The sequence below is a fragment of the Candoia aspera genome, chromosome 9 (genome assembly GCF_035149785.1).
Source record: "Candoia aspera isolate rCanAsp1 chromosome 9, rCanAsp1.hap2, whole genome shotgun sequence".
NCBI classification, from domain to species: Eukaryota; Metazoa; Chordata; class Lepidosauria; order Squamata; family Boidae; genus Candoia; species Candoia aspera.
The window spans coordinates 25,364,130-25,384,512 of record NC_086161.1 but is presented as its reverse complement, the minus strand read 5'-3'; the positions used below and the strand labels follow the sequence as shown (position 1 = coordinate 25,384,512).

Here is a 20,383-nt window from a genome sequence, read left to right as displayed (position 1 = left end):
TCCCAGAATTCCCCAGCCACATTTGAAATGTGCGGCTGGGGAATTCGGGAAGTTGGAAGTCCTTATTGCGCCAAGTTCCAGGCCAGGCAACCGGCCGCCGCTCAGAAGAAGCGCACGGGCTCCGCCGGCTGGCCGCTCGCAGCGCAGGCGGGAGAGTGAGCAACGCGCATGCTCCACCGCAGGCCCGATATTGACTTCCCTTCTGGTTGGGCGGGCCGGAGAAGAAACGCGTGGCCAGGGGGCGGGGCCAAGCGCTGAAAGCAACACAATAAGGCGGGGCGGGGCGACTGGGGCCGTCGACCAAACCGAAGGCTGAACTGAGTTACCGGGACTGTGCAGGCCTATGAGAGCCGCCTTGAGGCGTTGCTCCGCCAAGGCTGGCCAATGGGACTTCCCTTTCAGGGAAAGCAGGGGGAGACGTCATCCCGGGGCTGGCCCAATCAGGCGCTACGATTGTCGCGGAGAGGCGCCTCTCGGCGACTGAGTCAACAGAGCAAGGCGGGCCAATGCCTGGAGGAGGCCAAATAGTGGGAGGGCGGCCGGACGAGGGGGCGGAGCTGCTTGTGTTTTCTGTTCCGCGAAGGGCCAATCAGAGAAGCGGGGGAGCGGAAGCGGCGCCTGCCGCCCAATCGCGGCCGCGCTGGGCGTGTAGCGGGTTGGGCTGCGGTCGCAGGGGGAGGGCTTGGCTGCGCCGAGTCTGTCAGGCCGAGGTGGGGTAAACACAGACGGGCGCAGGGCGCGGAGGTGGCGGCGGCGGCGGCGCGGAGAAGCGAGCGGAAGAGCCGGCCAGCCCGGCGCGGCGGGGCGCAAAATGGCGGCTGCCGGGCAAGTGTGCGAGAACATCCAGATGTTGCTGGAGGCGGCCGAGTTCCTGGAGCGCCGCGAGCGAGGTAGGCCGCCCCGCGCCCCCGGGAACAAAGCGCCTCTGGCGGGGAGGCCTTCCCCGGAGCCCCCCGCCCGCTCCCACCGCGGAGGGAGGGAGCCGCGCGGCCTGCTTCCCCTCGCCCGCCGCCCCGGGGTCTCGCCCCCCCTCGCGGGTCCGTCCGAGCCGGGCGCGGGGCGCCGAGGGCCTGCGCGCGTCGTGGCTCGGCCGGGGCGCAACGGCGGCGCGGCCCGAGACAAAGGAGACGCGGGCGGGCGAGGGGCGCCTTCCGCGGCCGGTCTCGGCTCCCTCATCCTCGAGGCCTGCCGGTTTTTCTCCCCAGAAGCCGAGCACGGCTACGCCTCCATGTTGCCCTACAGCGCGAAGGAACGAGAGGCCTTAAAACGGAGGAACAAGTCCAAGAAAAGCGGCGGCAGCAGGTAATGGCGAGGGGGCCGGTGAGGATGAGCCTCGCAGGAGCCCGTATGACGTTGTTGGGAGATCCCCCCCCCCTTTTTTCTTACGTATAACTCAAGGCGGCGAACATGCCTAATCCTCCTCCTCCCTCCTCTTTTCCCCGTAACAACAACCCTGTGAGGTGGGTTGGGCTGAGGGAGGAGGACTGGCCCAAAGTCACCCAGCCGGCTTCGTGTCCAGGGCAGGGCTAGAATTCGCAGTCTCCTGGTTTCCAGCCTGGTGCCTTTAACCACCACACCAGACTGGCTCTTATTTGACTCAGTCTTGACTCGCGGTGACTACGTGGACGAGTCCCTGCAGTTTCTAGGCAGCGTTTTTGGAAGTCCCGTAGCGTGCCCCTGCCGCCTCCTTCCTAGGGCTGAGCGGGAGGGATTGCCCGGAGTCACCCAGCTGTCTTCCGTGCCTCAGGCAGAACCAGAAGTTATGGATTCCTGGTTTCTAGCCCAGCACCTTCAGCCACTACACCAAACGTATCATAGTCACCAAGATATCCGTCTTAATTAAAGCTTTAGTTGAAGTCCAGCTTCCATACAGGCGATCGGATGGCTGATGCCTCCCCATTTCGCTTTTGTTTCTTCTTAGTTGTGTATTAACCAGCGTAGCCTGATGAGTTGGCATGTCTGAAAAAATGTATCAAAACATAGCCCGACTTCCTCCTTCCTGTTGATGTTTTCAGTAGGCTATGACGAGATCTCTTTTCAGTCTGTACTTTGTGTTGTACTTCTTGAGACACCATTTCACGAAAAGGTATTCAGTGAGCTTGGACTCACATGTTTGTTAGAAATATCACATAATTATTACATACATCATTTATTATTTATTTTGCTTCCTGGGAGCCAGTTGGTTTTTCAAAGTACTTGAATCTTCCTTGCTGGTGAATTCTGAAAGCATGTTAAAAATGAAATCTACAATTTATTAAGATATTGAAAAAGGAGGATTTACTTTTGGAAAAAAGTATTTGGGATCCTTTTATATTAATGCTGATATCCTAGTATATCTTTGGTCTTTTGCATCCTGTGCCTAGTACTACATGGGTGAATTCTCACAACACATTAAATTCAGATTGACAAAACCCAATTGTTGTGCTCATGTGACATGCCATGCTCAAGCAAATAAAGCATATTAGACTTCACTGCAATACACTTATTCACTCTAGGACAAAGGACAGGGTTTGCATGAGATGCTAAACCCCAAAATACTCAACCAACATTTGGCCTACTTTAGCATTAGCCAAAGTTGCTTTCTAATTTGGTGCTGCTTGGTAGCTCACCAACCATATTTGCCTCCAGAGCTATTCCTACTTTGTCTCTTCTCCAACTAATCAGCCATCTGCTAAGAAGGAAGGAAGCAACTGAGAAACAGTGAACATGCTAAGAAGAGACTTTGACTTCCTCCCACCTAGTCACTCCCAGTGAGATGGCTTTTTTCTACTGTTAGAATCCATGAACGAACAATTAACATGGGTGGGAGGGGGTTTGTGGTCCCACCCATGAGAGACAGGGCTTCTAATAACAAAGGATTGGCCATTCCTATAATAGACCATGTTCAGTTTTCAAAACTCTCATAGCTTGCAAGATTCATTAGGGGCATTTATATCCCGCACTTGTTTTTATTTAAGTGCTCAGAGTAGTTTAAACTGGGCTGCCATGTATGAGCTGCAAAAATCTGGACAATCACTAGATGGCAGCAAAGTGTTAAAGCTTTATTTAACTGTTCACTTCTATCTAGTAAGTGGCTGGATTTTTGTAGTCCAGGTATGATATCTGTGGGCAATATATAGAATCTAAATAATAATACAGTTAATGGTTATAATACAAAGTAACAAAACCTTTTGGCATGAATGACTCCATGCTAATCAGTCTCCTGTGGACTTCCAGAAAAAGACACAGTTTTAAAAGTTTTATTTTTCCTAGATTCCTAAGTTCTCCCTAGATCACGTTCATTTGCTTAGAGTTAACATCTTGAAACAGCTGAAAACCTCTGGAATTCTTTTTTTAGCAGAATAAAATACTGGAATTTGATTCCTCCAAGTCAGTTCAGTGAACTGAGAAGCAAATTTAGCCTTTGCTGAGGGGCTATTGTCTTTTAGAGATCACAAACTAGCAGTTAAAGCTAGTTTCACTGTTTCAGTTACATTTGCGAATCTGAGGACAGGCTTCATTCAGGCTGCCTCTGTTTTGTGACATGGCTAAAGAATAGCAAAGCAAGTTAAAGCTTTGTCTTTAGTCACCCTCTGGGTCAGCTATTAGTGGCCTTGAGATGAGTACGTGATGTTTCCTGTCATTCAGGAAAGGCACGGGAAGTGGAGGGTGAAGTCTCAGGGTGAGCCCTCTTTCTTCTATCTCTCCCCTTATCTCACTCTTTTATTTGAAACATACTTGAGATACCGTTTTTCAAAGAAGTACATCCCTTTTACTTTACCTGTGTGAAGTTATGAGATCATAAGTTGTGAGAGCTGAGGCTGAAATGTGTAGTCCTGATAAAACTAACCATTTAGATTTTTTCTTTAAACTAGTAGGCTGTGTTAATACAAGAGCCTTAACCAGAATAGTTACAAACTTAGTAACTTAATGTAAAGTAAAATACTGTAGTATAAAACTAGGAACAGTTTAGTGGTTTTCAGGTGTTTTGGATATGTGGGAGAAGTCAAATTCCAGCCAGCATGGCCAATGACCAGACAGTATGAAGAAGAGGCTGCTTCTATTCCTCAGGAAACTTAGGAAATTCAGGGACTTGCTCAGATGGCCTTGAGAAAATGTTTTACTACAGAATAGTTATTCAGTCACCATTGCCTATAAGCAGCAGCACAGATGAAATCTTGAGAGGCATTTGGCACAGTGAGATAATTTCTGCAGTATGCTTCAGTGATACGTTAGTAGCATATCTTCATTAATAATAGTAATTAGCAAAAGTGGTTCAAAGAAAAATAGTTTAAATATTCATGAAATGGTTTTTCAATTAATAATAGAATTTTAAGAATAAATGCTGGAAGGCTATGGAGTGGTTCAGTCCTACCATGACAATCTAAGATAATAAGATGGTGCACTTAATTTGTTGTTTGGAATATTGTAAACTCAGAAACTACAAGACTTGCTAAGTTTATCCTTTTTTATATGAATACTAAATCAAGTAATAGGGTATTGCAATTAAATGGGAGGTGTGGTTAATATAGCTGGAGTACCCAATGTGACCCTTAACAGTTGTAAGATTTTGTAGGAGTAATAACAGCCAGTGTGGTATAGTTTTAAGGTGTTGGACTAGCACTGGAGAGACCCTCCATCTCAGTGGATAATTTGGGGGGGGGGTTGCTCTCCCTCAGCCCAACCTACCTTATACAGTGATTCTTGTGGGGAAACGGGGGGAAGGGGGGAGTGCTATCTATACCATCATGATCTCCTGAACAAAAGGCAGGATATAAATGAAATAAATATTAACAGTGGTAGGTTAATAGAATTTATTATGTTTGTCTAGTTTTTATTAATGCATGTTTATTCCATAGCTGCTAACTAATTGGTTCTCTCTTTTCTCTTTAAGATCAACACATAATGAAATGGAGAAGAATAGGTAAGTGTTCAGAAACAGTTTGCATTTTAATCCTAGAAGTGTCTCCCACTTAAATTATAGCATACCGTGTTGAAGCAAATTACAACAATGTAAATCTAGTTTTTCTGGCTGATGATTCCACTGTGTAGAATTGACAAATGTTTATGTTGCTAAATGAAAAAGCCTTAATCCTTTGCAATATTAAATGTCGCTTCTTTTTAAATGTGCTGTTTATTCTTCATATTTTGTCACTAGAAACAGAGGAACCAAACTCTGTCATTCAGCCTTTACTGTGTTGAAAGTGTACAGAGGAGAAAAGAGAAGGAGCTGGTAGCAGTTAATTCCAGCCATGATCTGATGAACTCTGTTCTGTGCTAAAGTGGCATGATGTCAGAATTTCAATCTGTTTCCCAAATGACATAGTGCACCCCACGCCCTAGGAAATAGTTTGTGGCTGTTCCTGCTACTCAGAGAAACTGACACTTTATATATTAAAAGAGTCTGGAGTATGGCTCTTCAGGAAGAGAACCAAGTTTACTAGTAAACCAGCTTAGCATTCTTATATAAAATAGTTCCCGTGTGTTGGTTGGCACAAATACGCATCTAAACTAAAACTTAAGGCTCCCAGTTTGGTGACATTAGTCTCTCACCCGAATGTATTTGCTAAGGATTACTTACATGTTTTTCTTGGATTGCTAGATGAGAATATGAACATTAGAGCAGCTGGGTAGTGGATATTTATTTAACACTTACACAAATACAAACTTGTACAAGTTCCTTAAAGCCAGAATGTAAGATTCATAATGTGCATGTTTACTGGAATATGGCTTTTTCCTGAAGCTGTTCCAAGTCTTTTTATCAAACTCGTTAAACACAGAAGTAGGTTGGTGTAGAAATCAATATCTAATTTAGGATATTGCAGATGATGATGATGAAAATAAAACAACAAAACCTGAGCAGTACAAAGCAATTCAGAATCATAAGGCTCAATAGCTGCTGCTGCTGCTGCTACCCATTGCTGTATGTTGGGCCTAGTATCTTGCATTGGCATGTCTGGAGAATGCGGATGGGGGTTGTGCCTGTGGGCTTCCTGGCTGGGTACTGGGGGAGCAGAATATTAGATAAGGTGGCCTGAGATTTTATCCAATAAAGCTCACAATTCTTGTGGTTATTTTTTTTTTTTTGGAAAGTTTTGTTTATAATCCTTTTCAAATTCATTTTGTTTCTAATACAAAAATAAAATAGGAAGAGGAAATGTTTTACTCTAAATTTGTGTCACAACACTTAAGCTGAGTTAAACCAACTATTATTAGTATTAACTTGTATCTGCAACTTTTAATTATGGGAATCTGAGTGTATTTCATTCTGGACAGTTCACTCTTTCCATTATTGTTGGCATGATTTAGATTTCCAACAAAAAAAAAATACATGGATGGTCCAATTTTATTTTTGAAGAATCTTTTCACTTACAGTTTTCAGGGTTCTGTGAATAAAATTTTCTAATTTAAACATTAAATTACTTCTGCTTGCTCCAAGTTAAACTTGTAGTAAAGTACAAGTTATAAAGCACTTTTTGCAGAAATGGTCTTCATTAAGTATTAGTAAACTACTTCCCCCAACATTTATTGAGTAATTGCATTAAGTAAAGCCCAGTTGTTTAAATAGTAGTATCATGCCCCAATAAAATAACTTCTGAACTTCAATTCCACGTGATGCAGCCTGATCTTGAATTCAGTTCTTCTGTCCAGGACAGAATTAAGCACATGTGTCATTTCCTCCCTTAGAACCAGTGGGAATTGAAAGAGTCTAAGTTATGCTACATTGTGCCTTGTGGATTTATAGCACATCTACAAATGGAAAGGTTCTTTTTTTGTCAACAATGCTTTCAACATACCTAAATTAACAAAGTTTGAGTTTAAGAAACGTCATTGATGTTCTTGAAGTATAATGCCGTCATGAGATGCTCTATTTGTTTCTCATAATTGTTAAAAAGAAACAGTGCCTGTGGGGATTGGTGTCACACGAACAGCATGAAGACAGTATCTATGTCTGCCTTCGTTAGAGCTCTGGATAAAGCAAGGTGTGACATCAGCCTCCTTGCGATGCTTCTTGAAGCTTACTTCAGATTGCTCTGTACTGTGAATAAGCAACATGGCTAATTTAATTAATCATATTTATAGATCATGGAGTTAGAAAGGACTCTCTGGATTACAGGAAGGATTTATAAACATTAAAAGATAATTCAAAACAATGGAGGGCTGAGGTGACTGTTCTAGATCTGAAACTTTGTACTGCAGTTAGTATTTAAGTAAAATAACTTGACATGAAAGAATTTACATTTCTCTCTTGTCATTTAATATTTAGCACTTAAAATTTGTGCATCTCTGGGTAGGATTCTGAATTAGCTCAGGCCCTGTAATAGCTAGCTAAGCTACTTCTAGCTAGCTTTTCTAGAACAGAGGCAAAGCCATTTTGAATGGTAGTCAGGCTACAGAAATGAGATGGTACAGAAAAATGTATGATCTCTGCAGTCTATAGGGTTTCTAGAAAGCATGCTTAAATGCTGAACAACTTTTAACATTCGAAGGATTGATCATATTTAATCTTACCTAACATATTAGCCAGCACTGATTCTCTAGCAGAGATTGTGTTGCTCAATAAATTTAAAAAATTTATTAGTGACAAATATTTCAGCCACTAAGTGTCATTCTGCTGCATCTGGTACTAGCAGAAATTAGATAAATGGGTAATGTTTTATTGACAAGAATGCTAAGCTTTTATCCTGCTGCAGATTAGCTACACTATGCCTGCTGATAGTTGCAATCTGGCTCCCGGCGCATCTCAGTTTTCTTGAAAGCAGCTCTGCCCAGTGATGTCCAGTCTATGAAATGGGCTTAATGTATAGCAGCCATCTCTTGATACCCTCCAGATACATGATGGTCCCATCTCTTCACCTGTGGCTTCCCTTTGTGGACGCCATATATGATTTTTTTCCCTCCCTCTCCTACCCTTTCAATAGATACGATATGATATGATATCTTGTAAGTTTTCACTGGTGTAAATCAGACAGCATGGTATTTCTCTTAGGAGTATATTGTGCTACTATTTTCCTTGAATATTTTATTTATTTATTTATCTATCACGTTTATGTGGGCACCCATCTCACAAAAAGCAACTCTGGGCGGCATACAGCAATCAAATAAAACAAATACATAAAAACAGTCACTATAAAAATAAAAAAGCCATTATTAAAAATGAAAATATTATAAAATAATTAAAATACGAAGTGCCTCGAAGAACATGTAATGCTCTTCTTTCCCACTTTCCTAGCTGTCTACTCTCCAAACTAAAGAAATAGCCACACAGCATAACAATCGTTTTCAGCCCAGTCCCTGGGCTTCTCACTTCTAATATTAAGTAGCGAACCCCTCCTGCTCATAAGGAGTGTCACATGCAGGGACATCCGGTCCCACTTGGCACCAGGTTATTTCATAAAGGAGCATTTTCCCTGCAACTCTTCCCACAGCTCGGGTTAGCTGCTTACATTGATAACTACAGGAGCTGAGCATAAACCGGTAAAAACTGCTTTTCCGTAGACGACATCAACAAACAAATCCTCCACAGAATTTAATTCCACGTAGTTTTGCCAACAGCTGTTCCTTGCAGCAGTTTTGTTTTTCATAAGCTATTTTTTAAAAATCACATTTATCTTAATAAGTTCTGGATAGAATAGAAGGATAGAGTGGACTAGAATAAAGCTTTCGTTCTCCCATGTGTCGGTGAAGGGAGAAAGACGTGAACAAGTAATAGAAATGGTCGTGTCCAAACCAGATGCAGAGGCTGAAGTTCTCATCTTGCTTGTTTGTTCATTGAAGAAAATGTTGCCCGTTTATAAGAGGACCAAGTATCAAAACTGCTGACTGGATCCTGCTCCCAGAATTAAGCTTACATTTCTCCTAGAGACTGTGGCAGCCTGTTTACAGGGAAGGGCGTCACATTTCTACCATATACATCGAAGTGTGATCGCTAGCATAGAAAATAAAACAACCATTCTTTAATCAGTAAGACATAACTTCATGTTAACTTGTAGATTACCTTAAAATTTCTTTTGTATATTACTAACTGTAATATTACATAACCATTGTGTCATAATGCTCATGTAACAAATTTACAAGAATAATGCTTGTTGGCAAAAGGAAATAAAGCTCAAAAGTGATAAACTAGGTTAGCCTTTCTCAACCTTTCGACCCTGGAGGAACCCTTGAAATACTTTTCAGGCCTCGGGGAACCCCTGCACATTCAGGCTCAAATGTAGGCCAGGAGTTACAAAATTATTGTATTTGTTTTTTGTGTAGGCCTGTCTATATGTATTAACTGTGTTCTTAAACTGAAAATAAAGAATGAAACTTACCCCTTTAATGTGAAGTTGCTGGAATTTGAAATAATTTTTTAAATAAATCGTGATCTCCCAGGGAACCCCTAGTGACCTCTCATGGAACCTGAGGGTGCCACGGAACCCTGGTTGAGAAACCCTGGGCTAGAGAGTGCTCAGTTTTCTTCTTGATTTAGTAGCAAAATTGTGGTGATAAACATCAGCATTCAGATTTGAGTATTATTTATTTGAAGAGAAGTAAAGAAAGCTGTTGCTCAAGGGATGAACTCATGGTTCACATGAACAGATCTCATAGTCTTTTGCATCTTTAGTTAAGAAAATATCAGGTAAAACGCAGGAAGAGTCTTGCTTGAGATGTTGGAAAGCTGTGGCTAGTTGAAATAGTTGGAATAGGTTTTTTCCTGGCTGAGGCCAAATTTGTTTTCATTTGATTTCAAATATTTAATAATTGGATTGAAATAGATTAGGAAATAACAATTTGGGAACAACTTTTAAAGGTATTTGTAGAACCACATATCCCTCTGGAGTTTCAGCATCCCTGCATGCTAGATGGACAGTGGGTTGGACAGGAACATCCAGATACTTTATATTAGAGCACCATCCACTGAAAACGTGTACAGATTTTTAGAGAGAAACTCTATCACCTTTAATTGCAGAATTCTAAAACTAAACTTTGGTTTTATTAAACAGATAATCTCAAGAGAGCTGTACTGGTGTGTAGTTACAATTGAAGTAACTTCATTCAAAACTTGGAATGGCATGAAATAATTACAAATCTGTAACTGGCTTTCATGAATGTCTATCCTAGATATGTGTTAATAAAATATGGAAGTACCCATAAAAATCTTTCCAGCGGTATTAATGTACATAATTTTGGTTAACAGGCGCGCTCATCTGCGGTTGTGTCTGGAGAAGCTTAAAGGGCTGGTGCCTCTTGGACCAGAATCCAGTAGACATACTACACTGAGTTTACTAACAAAAGCTAAATTGCACATAAAGGTGAGTTAAAACTGTTGTTATTTATTTATTCGTTTAGTCGCTTCCGACTCTTCGTGACTTCATGGACCAGCCCACGCCAGAGCTTCCTGTCGGTCGTGGCCACCCCCAGCTCCCCCAGGGACGAGTCCATCACCTCTAGAATATCATCCATCCACCTTGCCCTTGGTCGGCCCCTCTTCCTTTTGCCTTCCACTCTCCCTAGCATCAGCATCCTCTCCAGGGTGTCCTGTCTTCTCATTATGTGGCCAAAGTATTTCAGTTTTGCCTTTAATATCGTTCCCTCAAGTGAGCAGTCTGGCTTTATTTCCTGGAGTATGGACTGGTTTGATCTTCTTGCAGTCCAAGGCACTCCCAGAATTTTCCTCCAACACCACAGTTCCAAAGCATCGATCTTCCTTCTCTCAGCCTTCCTTACGGTCCAGCTCTCACAGCCATATGTTACTACTGGGATATAAATACCATTGCTTTAACTATGCGGACCTTTGTTGTCAGTGTGATGTCTCTGCTCTTAACTATTTTATCGAGATTTCTCATTGCTCTCCTCCCAAGGATTAAACGTCTGCTGATTTCCTGGCTGCAGTCAGCGTCTGCAGTAATCTTTGCACCTAGAAATACAAACTAGCATGCTAATAATGGAGAAGAGGTGTTGAAAGCTTCAGAATTGTCCTTTTTTTGAAAAAAGGTGAACAGTAAATACTTACAGCATATCATTTCTGTCAAGAATGGGGGAAAAATAAAATGTTCTGTTTAAGATTTCAGTTAAAATTCATGTCACATTTGATGAACACATTCAGACTTTAAGCCTTGGAGTACATTTTTAAGTAGATGATGACAAGCTGGTGCAAAAGATTCCACCTTAACCTTAGAGAAGGTTTTCAGTATACTTCAGAAAACGTGTGAAAACAAAAATAGAAGGAAACATGGCAAGAGAGGAAGAGATAATTGCTAAGACCAGTCAGCTGCCCTTGAACTCGTTCCGTCGTCCCGAGCTGCTGTTCACTTTCGCACGGAGGGCCTAAGGTGTGGGGACCCAGCATTGCCTGTTTTCTTCCACAGAAACTTGAAGATTATGACAGAAAAGCCGTACACCAAATAGATCAGTTGCAGCGAGAACAGCGGCATCTGAAAAGGCAGCTGGAGAAACTGGGCATTGAGCGTATACGAATGGACAGTATAGGATCAACAGTTTCTTCGGAACGGTCAGATTCAGACAGAGGTGAGGAAGCACTAATCCTTTTCCGTGTTTGCTTTTGTGTGCGTGTGTGCGCTTTCAAGTCCCAACATGAATTGCTGTGTCAAAATGTTCCACTGAATTACCTAACCGACGGTGCTTCCCGTTGCAGAAGAAATTGATGTGGACGTGGAAAGCACAGACTATCTCACAGGGGACCTCGACTGGAGCAGCAGCAGCAGCCCAAGTGATTCAGATGAGAGGGGGAGCTTGCAAAGCGTCTGCAGCGATGAGGGTTACTCGAGTGCCGGCATTAAGAGAATAAAGCTGCAGAACAATCTTAAGGCCTGCCTCAGCCTATAAGGAGCCAGTAGCTTCCCCTCCCTTGCCCCATCCACTGCTGTTTCGTTCCTGGATTTTGCTAGGTAGTATGTTGGACCGCTCCCCAATTCTCTTGCACGTAAACTTCTTGTACCATCAACATTACCAATATCTGCTTTGCCTAAGTCTGAAAACAGTGCATAGGGTTGTGGGTCACAAGTTCCTCTCTGGAGCACACATCTGATGGCATCCACTAGCTTCTCTTTTCTGTCAGTCAGTTCATCTCGGTGAGACTGAACATTCCAACCAGATCTCTGCGCACCCAGAATATTGTTGCAGTCATAGCAACACACGTGTTTTGGGCTGTGCTGCAATTGCTTGATATTCTGGATGAAGCTTTTCACCATGAGGGTAGGAGGGCTGATGGTGATACGTGGTGCTTGGAAACAAGAGCCAGACTAGTCTTCAAGCAGGACCTCTGTAGAAGGAACCCTACTTTTTTGTCATTCGTCATGTAACAGTGGCAGGCAGAAGTTAAAAATGACACAACAGGCTTGAAACAGTCTATGCTTGTTAGGGAATTGTGTAGTGAAGCTTTCCAGTCACTGTTAAAAAAATTATTCTGAAATGTCCCAAATCATTATAGTAATAAAGTAGCCAACCCTGAGGTTGGAAATAGGGTTGAGAAGGGTAACTGAGAGACTAAACTAATTGGCAGAAAAAGAGCCAGCCGAGTAGAATTGTGCTGGAGGCTCTGAACAGGAGTTGGGGGTGGTTTTCTCTTTGAGCTGACTATCCTGGTAGGATGCCTTCAGTCCAGTGCATCTCTGTATTTCCATGTCAGGTGACCAAATACTACGCTTGTGCAATCTTGATTACGTCGTCTTTGCATTGACAGCTGCATGTTCCTTTTGTTGCTAGCAGCAATTCCGGCTGCTGAGTCCTGCTTTTTGTCTCTGGGACAATTCTTTCTACCTCAGAGAGATGAACAAAGCTGATCTCAACCCCTTTAGCACAAATGAATTATGATGCCTCGTTTGTATACTTGGTTCTAGTCCGACCTGTTTCCTTAAAAATTCAGCAATAACCGAGTGACAAAGTTAGCTGTGCTAGCTTTGAATTAATGACTGAGGAGACTGCATCAAAGTAATTCCATGGTGCCCTCTTGGCATTCTAGCACTTCTTTACCTGTTTAAATTATTTGGTAGCCCTCCCAATGTGGCGTGTGTGGTTTTGGATTTTGGACGTTGAAACTTTTTTCTGCCCCCTTTTCACCCTGTCGCTGCACTCCTAACATCTGCAGCATTCTTCATTTAAGCTAAGTAGAACACACGCAAATGTACATAATGTGGTCTATAAATAGTATTTATTCATTTTTATATCAACCTAATGTACTATTCTTATGATTTTGTGCTTTTATAGATGATTAGGAAACTTTGTATGTCAAGGTCTAATGAACTTTCCTTTTCCCCTTCTTTTTGCTTTGAACTGCCCACCTCATCAGCTCCCAGTGACTTTTAACAATGATTCTTTGTATGCAGCTAACTGTCCCCCAGCACTTAAAGGCTATCGGAGAGACAGTCAAGCAACTTCCTGTCACTTCACTCTCAAAGGGCTATGCGGTGTGTTGCACTTCACTATGTATTCCATGTTTGCTTGTATCTACTATACCAGATATCCAAACAAATAATACGAAAATTAAAATGGATTTATTTTAAGAAACTCAGTTTTTGAGATGGGAAGTGGGGCTAGTGGATGGCTAAAGATCTCTAAAGTTAATTACGTGGAGTGTGCTGTCTTGAAACAAAATAAAATAGGAGGAACAAGAGCTGGAATTCTCAGAAGTCCGGCTGACTTGCACTGAATCCTCCTTGCTGGAGACTTCCTTGCATCTTCGTAGGAGCTGGCTTGCATCTAGGAGTCCATGCTGGAAGCCCTTCAGAGACTGAGCGCCCAACCTGCAGTCTTTAAAGAAGTTGAGTAGCTGCACTTTGAATAGGCTTCTTGCCAGAGATCTTTGAGGTTCTCTGTTTGTCAGTGAGTTGCATAAAACTGTCTCTCAAATTCAACTCCATGTTGTCACCTTAGAGTTCAAAGTAGCTTTTGATTTGGAGGGTGATAAAGTAAATTTAAATTACACATTTGTGTATTTTTCTTTAGAAGTAACAAAACTTACTGTGGTTTTTTTATTGTTGTGCCTTTCATGAGTTACTGGGCACAGTTTACTTTAGACCTCTCCTGGCCAGGGGCACTCCCCCTCTAAATAAATGGGAGCAGCAGATATATCCATAGTGGACTTGAGAAAAGAAATTTTGGAGGGTTGCAACCATTCCCTTCTTTAGTAAAGTATTTTGGAGTTTTGTTTTATTGTCCTTATTGTGAACCAGTAATTGATCTTTGCACTGTCTGGATGTGGTCCTTTCAAAATGTGGGTGGTACAAAAAATATTTAACTCCATAAATGATGCACTAATTTCAAAAGCTAAATTAAAGAGATCTGTGGTGTTTCAAAAACAGCTAAATGAATAAATGAATTGTCCTAGAGGCTTCGAGGACCCCTTCCCGCGTCTTGGGGGGGACTGGTCTTGGCAGCTCCCTGCTTCTGTGGCCCCTTGGTCCATCCCGTTGCATGCCAGCCCCACGGCACCCAAACCCCAGCCCAGGCGCTTGGGAGCGTGGTGCAGTGTTGCACCATGTCTTTCAGTAGCAGGGTAGCTGTGGGTGAATCACCACCCCTGTTGCCCTGTCAGGCGAGATGAGCTGAAGTTCCATGCAGTGCCAGGGTGGCATGGAGCAGTCCTGCAAGTGGCAGGGGCCCCGCTGCCCTGATGGCATGTAAACTGGGCCACAGAAGCGTCACATTCTGGTGTGGCCAGCCTTTCTGTCGTATTCACTGATCCACCAGCATTATTATGTAATAAGCTGCAGAGAATTAATTTTGTAGATCGTCAACGGGGAGCTGTTTTTCTGTGTCTCTGTTTACCGCTGGAAGTTGTGTGTGTGTGTTTAAAAGGTCACACTAAACGCTGCAGCACTGAGCAACCTTTCTGCAGACAGTAAATCCAGGGGACACTTGATTGGAAATGGAAATTGAGAATTTGTGCTCTTATTCATCAAAAATAAACATGGCTGTCAGGGTGACAATCTGAAGTATCCCAAAAGTATTGTCTTTACCTGGTGAATCTTTTCCTGAGTGTTGAACACCCAGAAATTTTATTACTGTGTATTTTTTTTAATAAAGCAGAGCTTTCAAGGTGCTGATAGTCACATCTTGTGAACTTTTTTCCAGGGTTTGTGTGAATACCTGTTTTTGATTCAAATTCAAAGCACTTATTTGAAATGTGTAATTAGGTGCCACAAACATGTTCACCTTCTTGCAAGGTTGCAGAGCTCTGGGCATTAGCAGGGTGTGCACTGCCAACTGCCATTTTAGCACTTTGTTCACGCAACGGGGCGCTTCTCTCTTCCCAGGTGCCCATAATCTATCTTGCTTCTCTTCAGAACTAAATGTCTGCAATAGAGTTTACAAACACAGCCAGGAGGAGAGAGCCTTGTGTTCTCTGGGAGGGGTGGAGTGGGGGGGAGGGTGTATTTTTTAAGTGCTCACTGCCTAATTAAATTTTGGCATCTGATATACAGCAATATAACGGGACTCAGAGTCCTCCTTTCTCCCCCTTGGTCACAAATTCAGGTTTTGACACTTACTGTATTGGGACGAATACTGCTTTTTATATCTAGTTAGGCATTTGCTCCCCAATTATCAGTAGAAAGTTGCATCCTTGGAATTTTTTTCCTTTCCTGTTAGCGCAAGTGGCTTTTTTCTGTTATGGTTTTCTGAAATTCATTGTACAGCTATGTGAATCAGTGATGCTTTTGGTTTGAAGGAATAGCTGCCCCAAATTATTGAGCAGAAGAAATTTCTTTTTATGCTACAAAGTGTAATATATCAAGATTATTTTAGCAGACCTCTTTATTTCACCTGTATTGCCTGGTTGAAGGACACTTAAAAGTCTGTTTTTCCTTGGCTGCCATCTGCTTGATGTTTGTTGAAACTAGCTCTTCCCTCCTAAAATACCCTAAAGTTTGACTTGCTTGGGGCGTTTGGCTTTATTTTTATGCTGTTCTTTTTTATTTACCCAGGAATGTGCATCAAATAGGTGCTCTGAACAACACTTGCTGTTTTGAACTTTTGAATTTGGTTTTGGAGTCTTCCAAATTATGACGCAGCCTAAGCAGGGAGCAGCAAAGGGGGAAGGGGGTGAGGATTCAGTTTCCAAATGTAAATACCACATCATTACAAATCTGTGTCAAGACCATATAATGGTGCTTTTTATTACAGTTAGCACATGCATTTTTAGAAACTACATGTTTTAGACAACCTTGCTGTGTATATGTATACTTCTGTATTGTTCAACTGTTAGAAAATAAATTATTTCATTATTAAAATGTGTTCTGGTATGGATGTTTTGTTTGAAAGGAAGATTTTACTCATTTACTTTGAAATTATTCCAGTTATTAAACTCTTTCAGGGTGATCTTTACAATTCGTCTGGAGCAAGTTGCAGGTCACCCAGGGTCTCGCCCTGCACCCGGACCCGATCCTTACAGAGCAGCCCCTGTTCATTGGGGAGCCCACCCCCCCCAATCCCTGCAGGACTCCCTCCCTGGATGGCTCAGGAGAAGCAGGAAAGGGAAACCTGGAGCTGGGTGGAAGCTGCCCGTGTTGAAAAAGTCCTTGTCAGTGAAGCAGTCCAGGGAGCCAAGCCCACGTCTGTGCGGAGGAGGGCTTGCACTGCCGGTGGGGGCAAGGGGAGAGGCTCCGATCCACTCCTCCCTGGGAGAGCCCACGGGAGCACCGCTTGCGCACCTGAGCGAGGGGGTGGGGAAGGTCTGCCTGCTTGGTGGAGGCTCCCCATCTGAGCTGCGAGTTCTGGACACTGAGCGTGCGCTTGAGATCCTTGGGTGTTTTCTTTATGCCCTGCTGGGTTGCCTGATGCATTGAGTAGGAACTGTTGCAGTTTGGAGACCTTCGCTGCTGTTCCTCATTAACAGCCTTGTTTTCCTTGCAGAGCAAGGAGGTGGGTGTGTTTTGCCCATGGGCTGTTTTTGGGGTGCTCTGGTGAGGGTGGTGCGGTGGGTGGTGCCAGGCAGGGATCTGAGGCGCGAATGGGAAGGGTGTAGTTGCAAAGGGAGACGGTGCTTGGATTGCTGCTCCCTTTGAGGTTCAGGGCTCAGGGTACCAAGAATGTGTTAGAAACCAAACCCTTACCTACTTTTTCAAGCAGCAGCTTTTCTTGTTTTTCTTTTATGCCTTTCTGCTTTGTTGTTTTTTTTCTTTTCTAATATTTATAAACAACAAATAGCAATACAGTGGAGACCTTAGTATTAAGCGTAAGATACAAATCTTTCTGTATTTCAAAATAATGTAATGCAGTTTGCAATTGCCTATCAATGCTACAAGGGACGCGGTGGCGCTGCGGGTTAAACCGCTGAGCTGCTGAGCTTTCTGATTGGAAGGTCTGCGGTTCGAATCCGCGTGACGGGGTGAGCTCCCATTGCTAGTCGCAGCTCCTGCCAACCTAGCAGTTCGAAAACATGCAAATGTGAGTAGATCAATAGGTACAGCTTCGGCGGGCAGGTAACAGTGTTCCGTGTAGTCATGCCGGCCACATGACCACAGAAGTGTCTACGGACAAACACCGGCTCTTCGGCTTTGAAACGGAGATGAGCACCACCCCCTAGAGTCGGACACGACTGGACTTAATGTCGAGGGAAACCTAATCAACTCTGTTCTAAATGTGTAATTTGAGCAACCTTATGCTCATTAACATTTCAGAAACCATAGTTAATATTGATATAAACCTCTTTTTTCCTATCTTTAAAGGGTAAGTTATCTAAATCATCATAGTGCTAACTATCTCTAGTTACTACTGTGTAAATACCATTGTACCTGTCCTAACAGCCAGGAACCACGCTGAGACAAGGAATAGATCTCTAATGTTTTATTACTGCTACATTAGACAGAAAATTCTAACAAACTGAAGAAGCGTGGGAAAAACCCAGACAGATAAACCCCAAAAGTCAAGGTGGGTCTGATCTGTGTCTCTTTGAATGGCTGCTCAACTCCTCAATACTACGCATGCGTTTTCCCCCCTGGATAGGGGCCCCCTCCTGCTCGCCATCAGTGCTCATGGCAGTACCCAAATAATAACAATGTTTTACATGCATCTGATAATACAATAAAACAAGATTAAAAAGAAGAAGAATATGTGCCTGGGACTCTGATTTTTGACCCAGTTAGCTTGCTGGGTACTCCCAGAGCCAGCAGTAAGGGAAGTTAACTGGGTTAGTGGCTAACCGGGTCAACTGTTGTGGGAACAGGGCCACAATCAGGTATTTTGTTCCCCAATTATTTCCAAGTTGCATTTTGGAAGCTGTGTGCCGGAACCTGAGTTTGCCTGCTCTAGCAGCTGATGGTCTGTAATGGGAAATAACCCCTGTTGCCCCCAGGACTGGTAGCCCGTGGAGGTAGCCAGCATCCCTCAGGCAACCTTTGCGTTGCATGGAGTTCCAGTGTTTAGGCCAGGAGAAAGCACCATCTCCCTCTCCTCATTCCCTGTTCTCTGTATCTCTGTTACGTTTCCCTTTTTCATTCGTTTTCTAGCTATAAAGCTGCACAAACCATTTTTCCTCATAAGGAACTGCTGGAGCCTTTTAATCATTTGCTCTTTTTTCCTCCTTTTAAGAGAACCTTGTATACGCTTGAAGTGTGGTCACACCATAAATTTGTGTTTAGGTAATTTATTATTTTCTTCTTTATCCCCAGCTTGGAGTGTATATGTGGCTTCTTTAGAACTCCCAGGGGATTTTTTTAAATTAATATTAAGTGTTTTTAAGAAAAAAAAGAAAAAAATACAAAGGCAGAGTAAAGGGCAAAATGAATAGGAAATTTACAAGCAACATAGAATTAGGTTAAAAAATTTCAATATTTCATTGATTACTTCTAAATGAATGTGTTATATTGTTGGAAAACTCCAAATCATTATTAAAATATAAAATATAAATCATTTTCCAAAATTATTGAGCTTTATAACATTGCCACCAAATATGGAAAAATAATCCAAACTGATCATTCCATTATCATCAATTTTGGGAGAATAAACTACCCATTTTAGCAAGCAAGGAACTATAGTTATATATCAGCAGCAAAATATCCCAGCGAATGTAATGCTCCCACTGAAATTCCCATTGCTGCATATCAATTATTGTATCTAAATTCTGCATCCATGGTAATGCAGTCTTTAATTTACTTGGTTTCTGGGTCATATTTCACCAACAGCTTAAAAATACGTACCAGTAAGTGCTCCAAATTTTGATAATAAGGTTTACAAATTCAGTCAAATCTCCAAGTGTTCCTCCTAAATCAGTGAAATTGTTCAACTCGTTGCTGGTCAGTCTCTCCAATTTATAAACAATTGCTCAAATCTTGCTTTTCGTCAGTTTGCTACAATTTGCTACCACTATTCTGATGGCCTTGCTGAAAATACCAGTTCAGTCACTAGAATTTGTCCTTTTTTCTACAGTGAAGACTGATGAAAAGGATGCCTTCTGCTTTTGCACAAGTTTCCTGGCATTATTTGCTAGCCTGCTGATGCTCTCTTGGTCCTGGCAGAACCTTTTCTAATCTGGCAAACCTTCCAGTTGAGCTTTGATTATTAATTCACCCTCCAAGCATGCAGGAGAATAATGATTCCACTGACTTGCCATTTCAGATTGTACCACTATCATCACTGTTCAGAAGTTTCCTTTTTTGTATTCGTTTCAACCAGCCGTAAACTTTAAACATCTTACACCGGACCTGGGCTGATGTTCTGGGGAGTTTCTCTGCTTAGTTCCCTGAACAACCTTTCTACCACGTGGTTGTTTAGAATTGCGAAGTTTTGTTGTGGGCATGCATTTTATCGATTTTTATATGAGAATATGCTGGAGAACCGTATCTTAAACTAGCTGAAGTGTTGTATTGGTGTTACCAAAGTCAGTCTCCCTCATCCCACCCTACTTTACAGTGTTGTCATCTTGCAAATAAATGAGAGATTCCCACACACGATGCCTTGAATTCTCAAGAAAAGGATGAGCTATAAGTGCAGTAAAAGAATAATGCTTTCTTGGTTGTGCCACATTTCCAATCACATTTCTGTCCAGAGATGACCTGATCGCATTATTTTTTCTGCTCTTTGCTCCACTAGAAAATTAGGCATCTTAGGTTTTCTAGCATTAAAGCTGACTTAAGGTTTCCCTGCAGTGCTTCTTTCCATTATTACCCTACCCCACTCCCACCCCACCCAATTTGGGAACGAACATGCTCTGCCTCCTGTAAAAAAAGGCTGGATCGGTCCATCTTGCAAAGAGAAAGCTTGACCTCCTGAACCCAGGTGAGTTGCCCTCTCTGTGTGATGTGAAAGGTCCCCTGGGCAAGCACCGAGTCACGTCTGACCCTTTGGGGGGGACGCCGCTTTTGCGACGTTTCCTTGGCAGACTATAGAGCGGGGTGGTTTGCCGTTGCCTTCCCCAGCCGTCACCTTCCCCAGCAAGCCGGGTGCTCATTTTACCGACCTTGGA

The 20,383-nt window shown here is 42.8% G+C and overlaps 1 protein-coding gene across 1 annotated transcript; it reads left to right on the top strand.

Annotated features, from left to right (window-relative positions):
* The first annotated feature begins 743 nt into the window (after positions 1–743).
* Positions 744–16,211, top strand: MXD1 (MAX dimerization protein 1). Its single transcript, XM_063311523.1, has 6 exons — positions 744–890; positions 1,206–1,302; positions 4,874–4,903; positions 10,160–10,274; positions 11,331–11,490; positions 11,618–16,211. Exons 1-6 carry the CDS (start codon positions 812–814, stop codon positions 11,806–11,808), a joined length of 672 nt encoding a protein of 223 aa, XP_063167593.1. The 5' UTR covers positions 744–811; the 3' UTR covers positions 11,809–16,211.
* The last annotated feature ends 4,172 nt before the right edge of the window (positions 16,212–20,383 follow it).

Bases quoted from the DNA above. Each gene is read 5' to 3' on its own strand.
- MXD1 (XM_063311523.1), top strand. From the start codon at position 812: ATGGCGGCTGCCGGGCAAGTGTGCGAGAACATCCAGATGTTGCTGGAG. The intron at 1,303-4,873 runs GTAATGGCGAGG...TTTCTCTTTAAG, and splicing joins AAGAAAAGCGGCGGCAGCAG to ATCAACACATAATGAAATGG. The intron at 11,491-11,617 runs GTGAGGAAGCAC...TTCCCGTTGCAG, and splicing joins ACGGTCAGATTCAGACAGAG to AAGAAATTGATGTGGACGTG.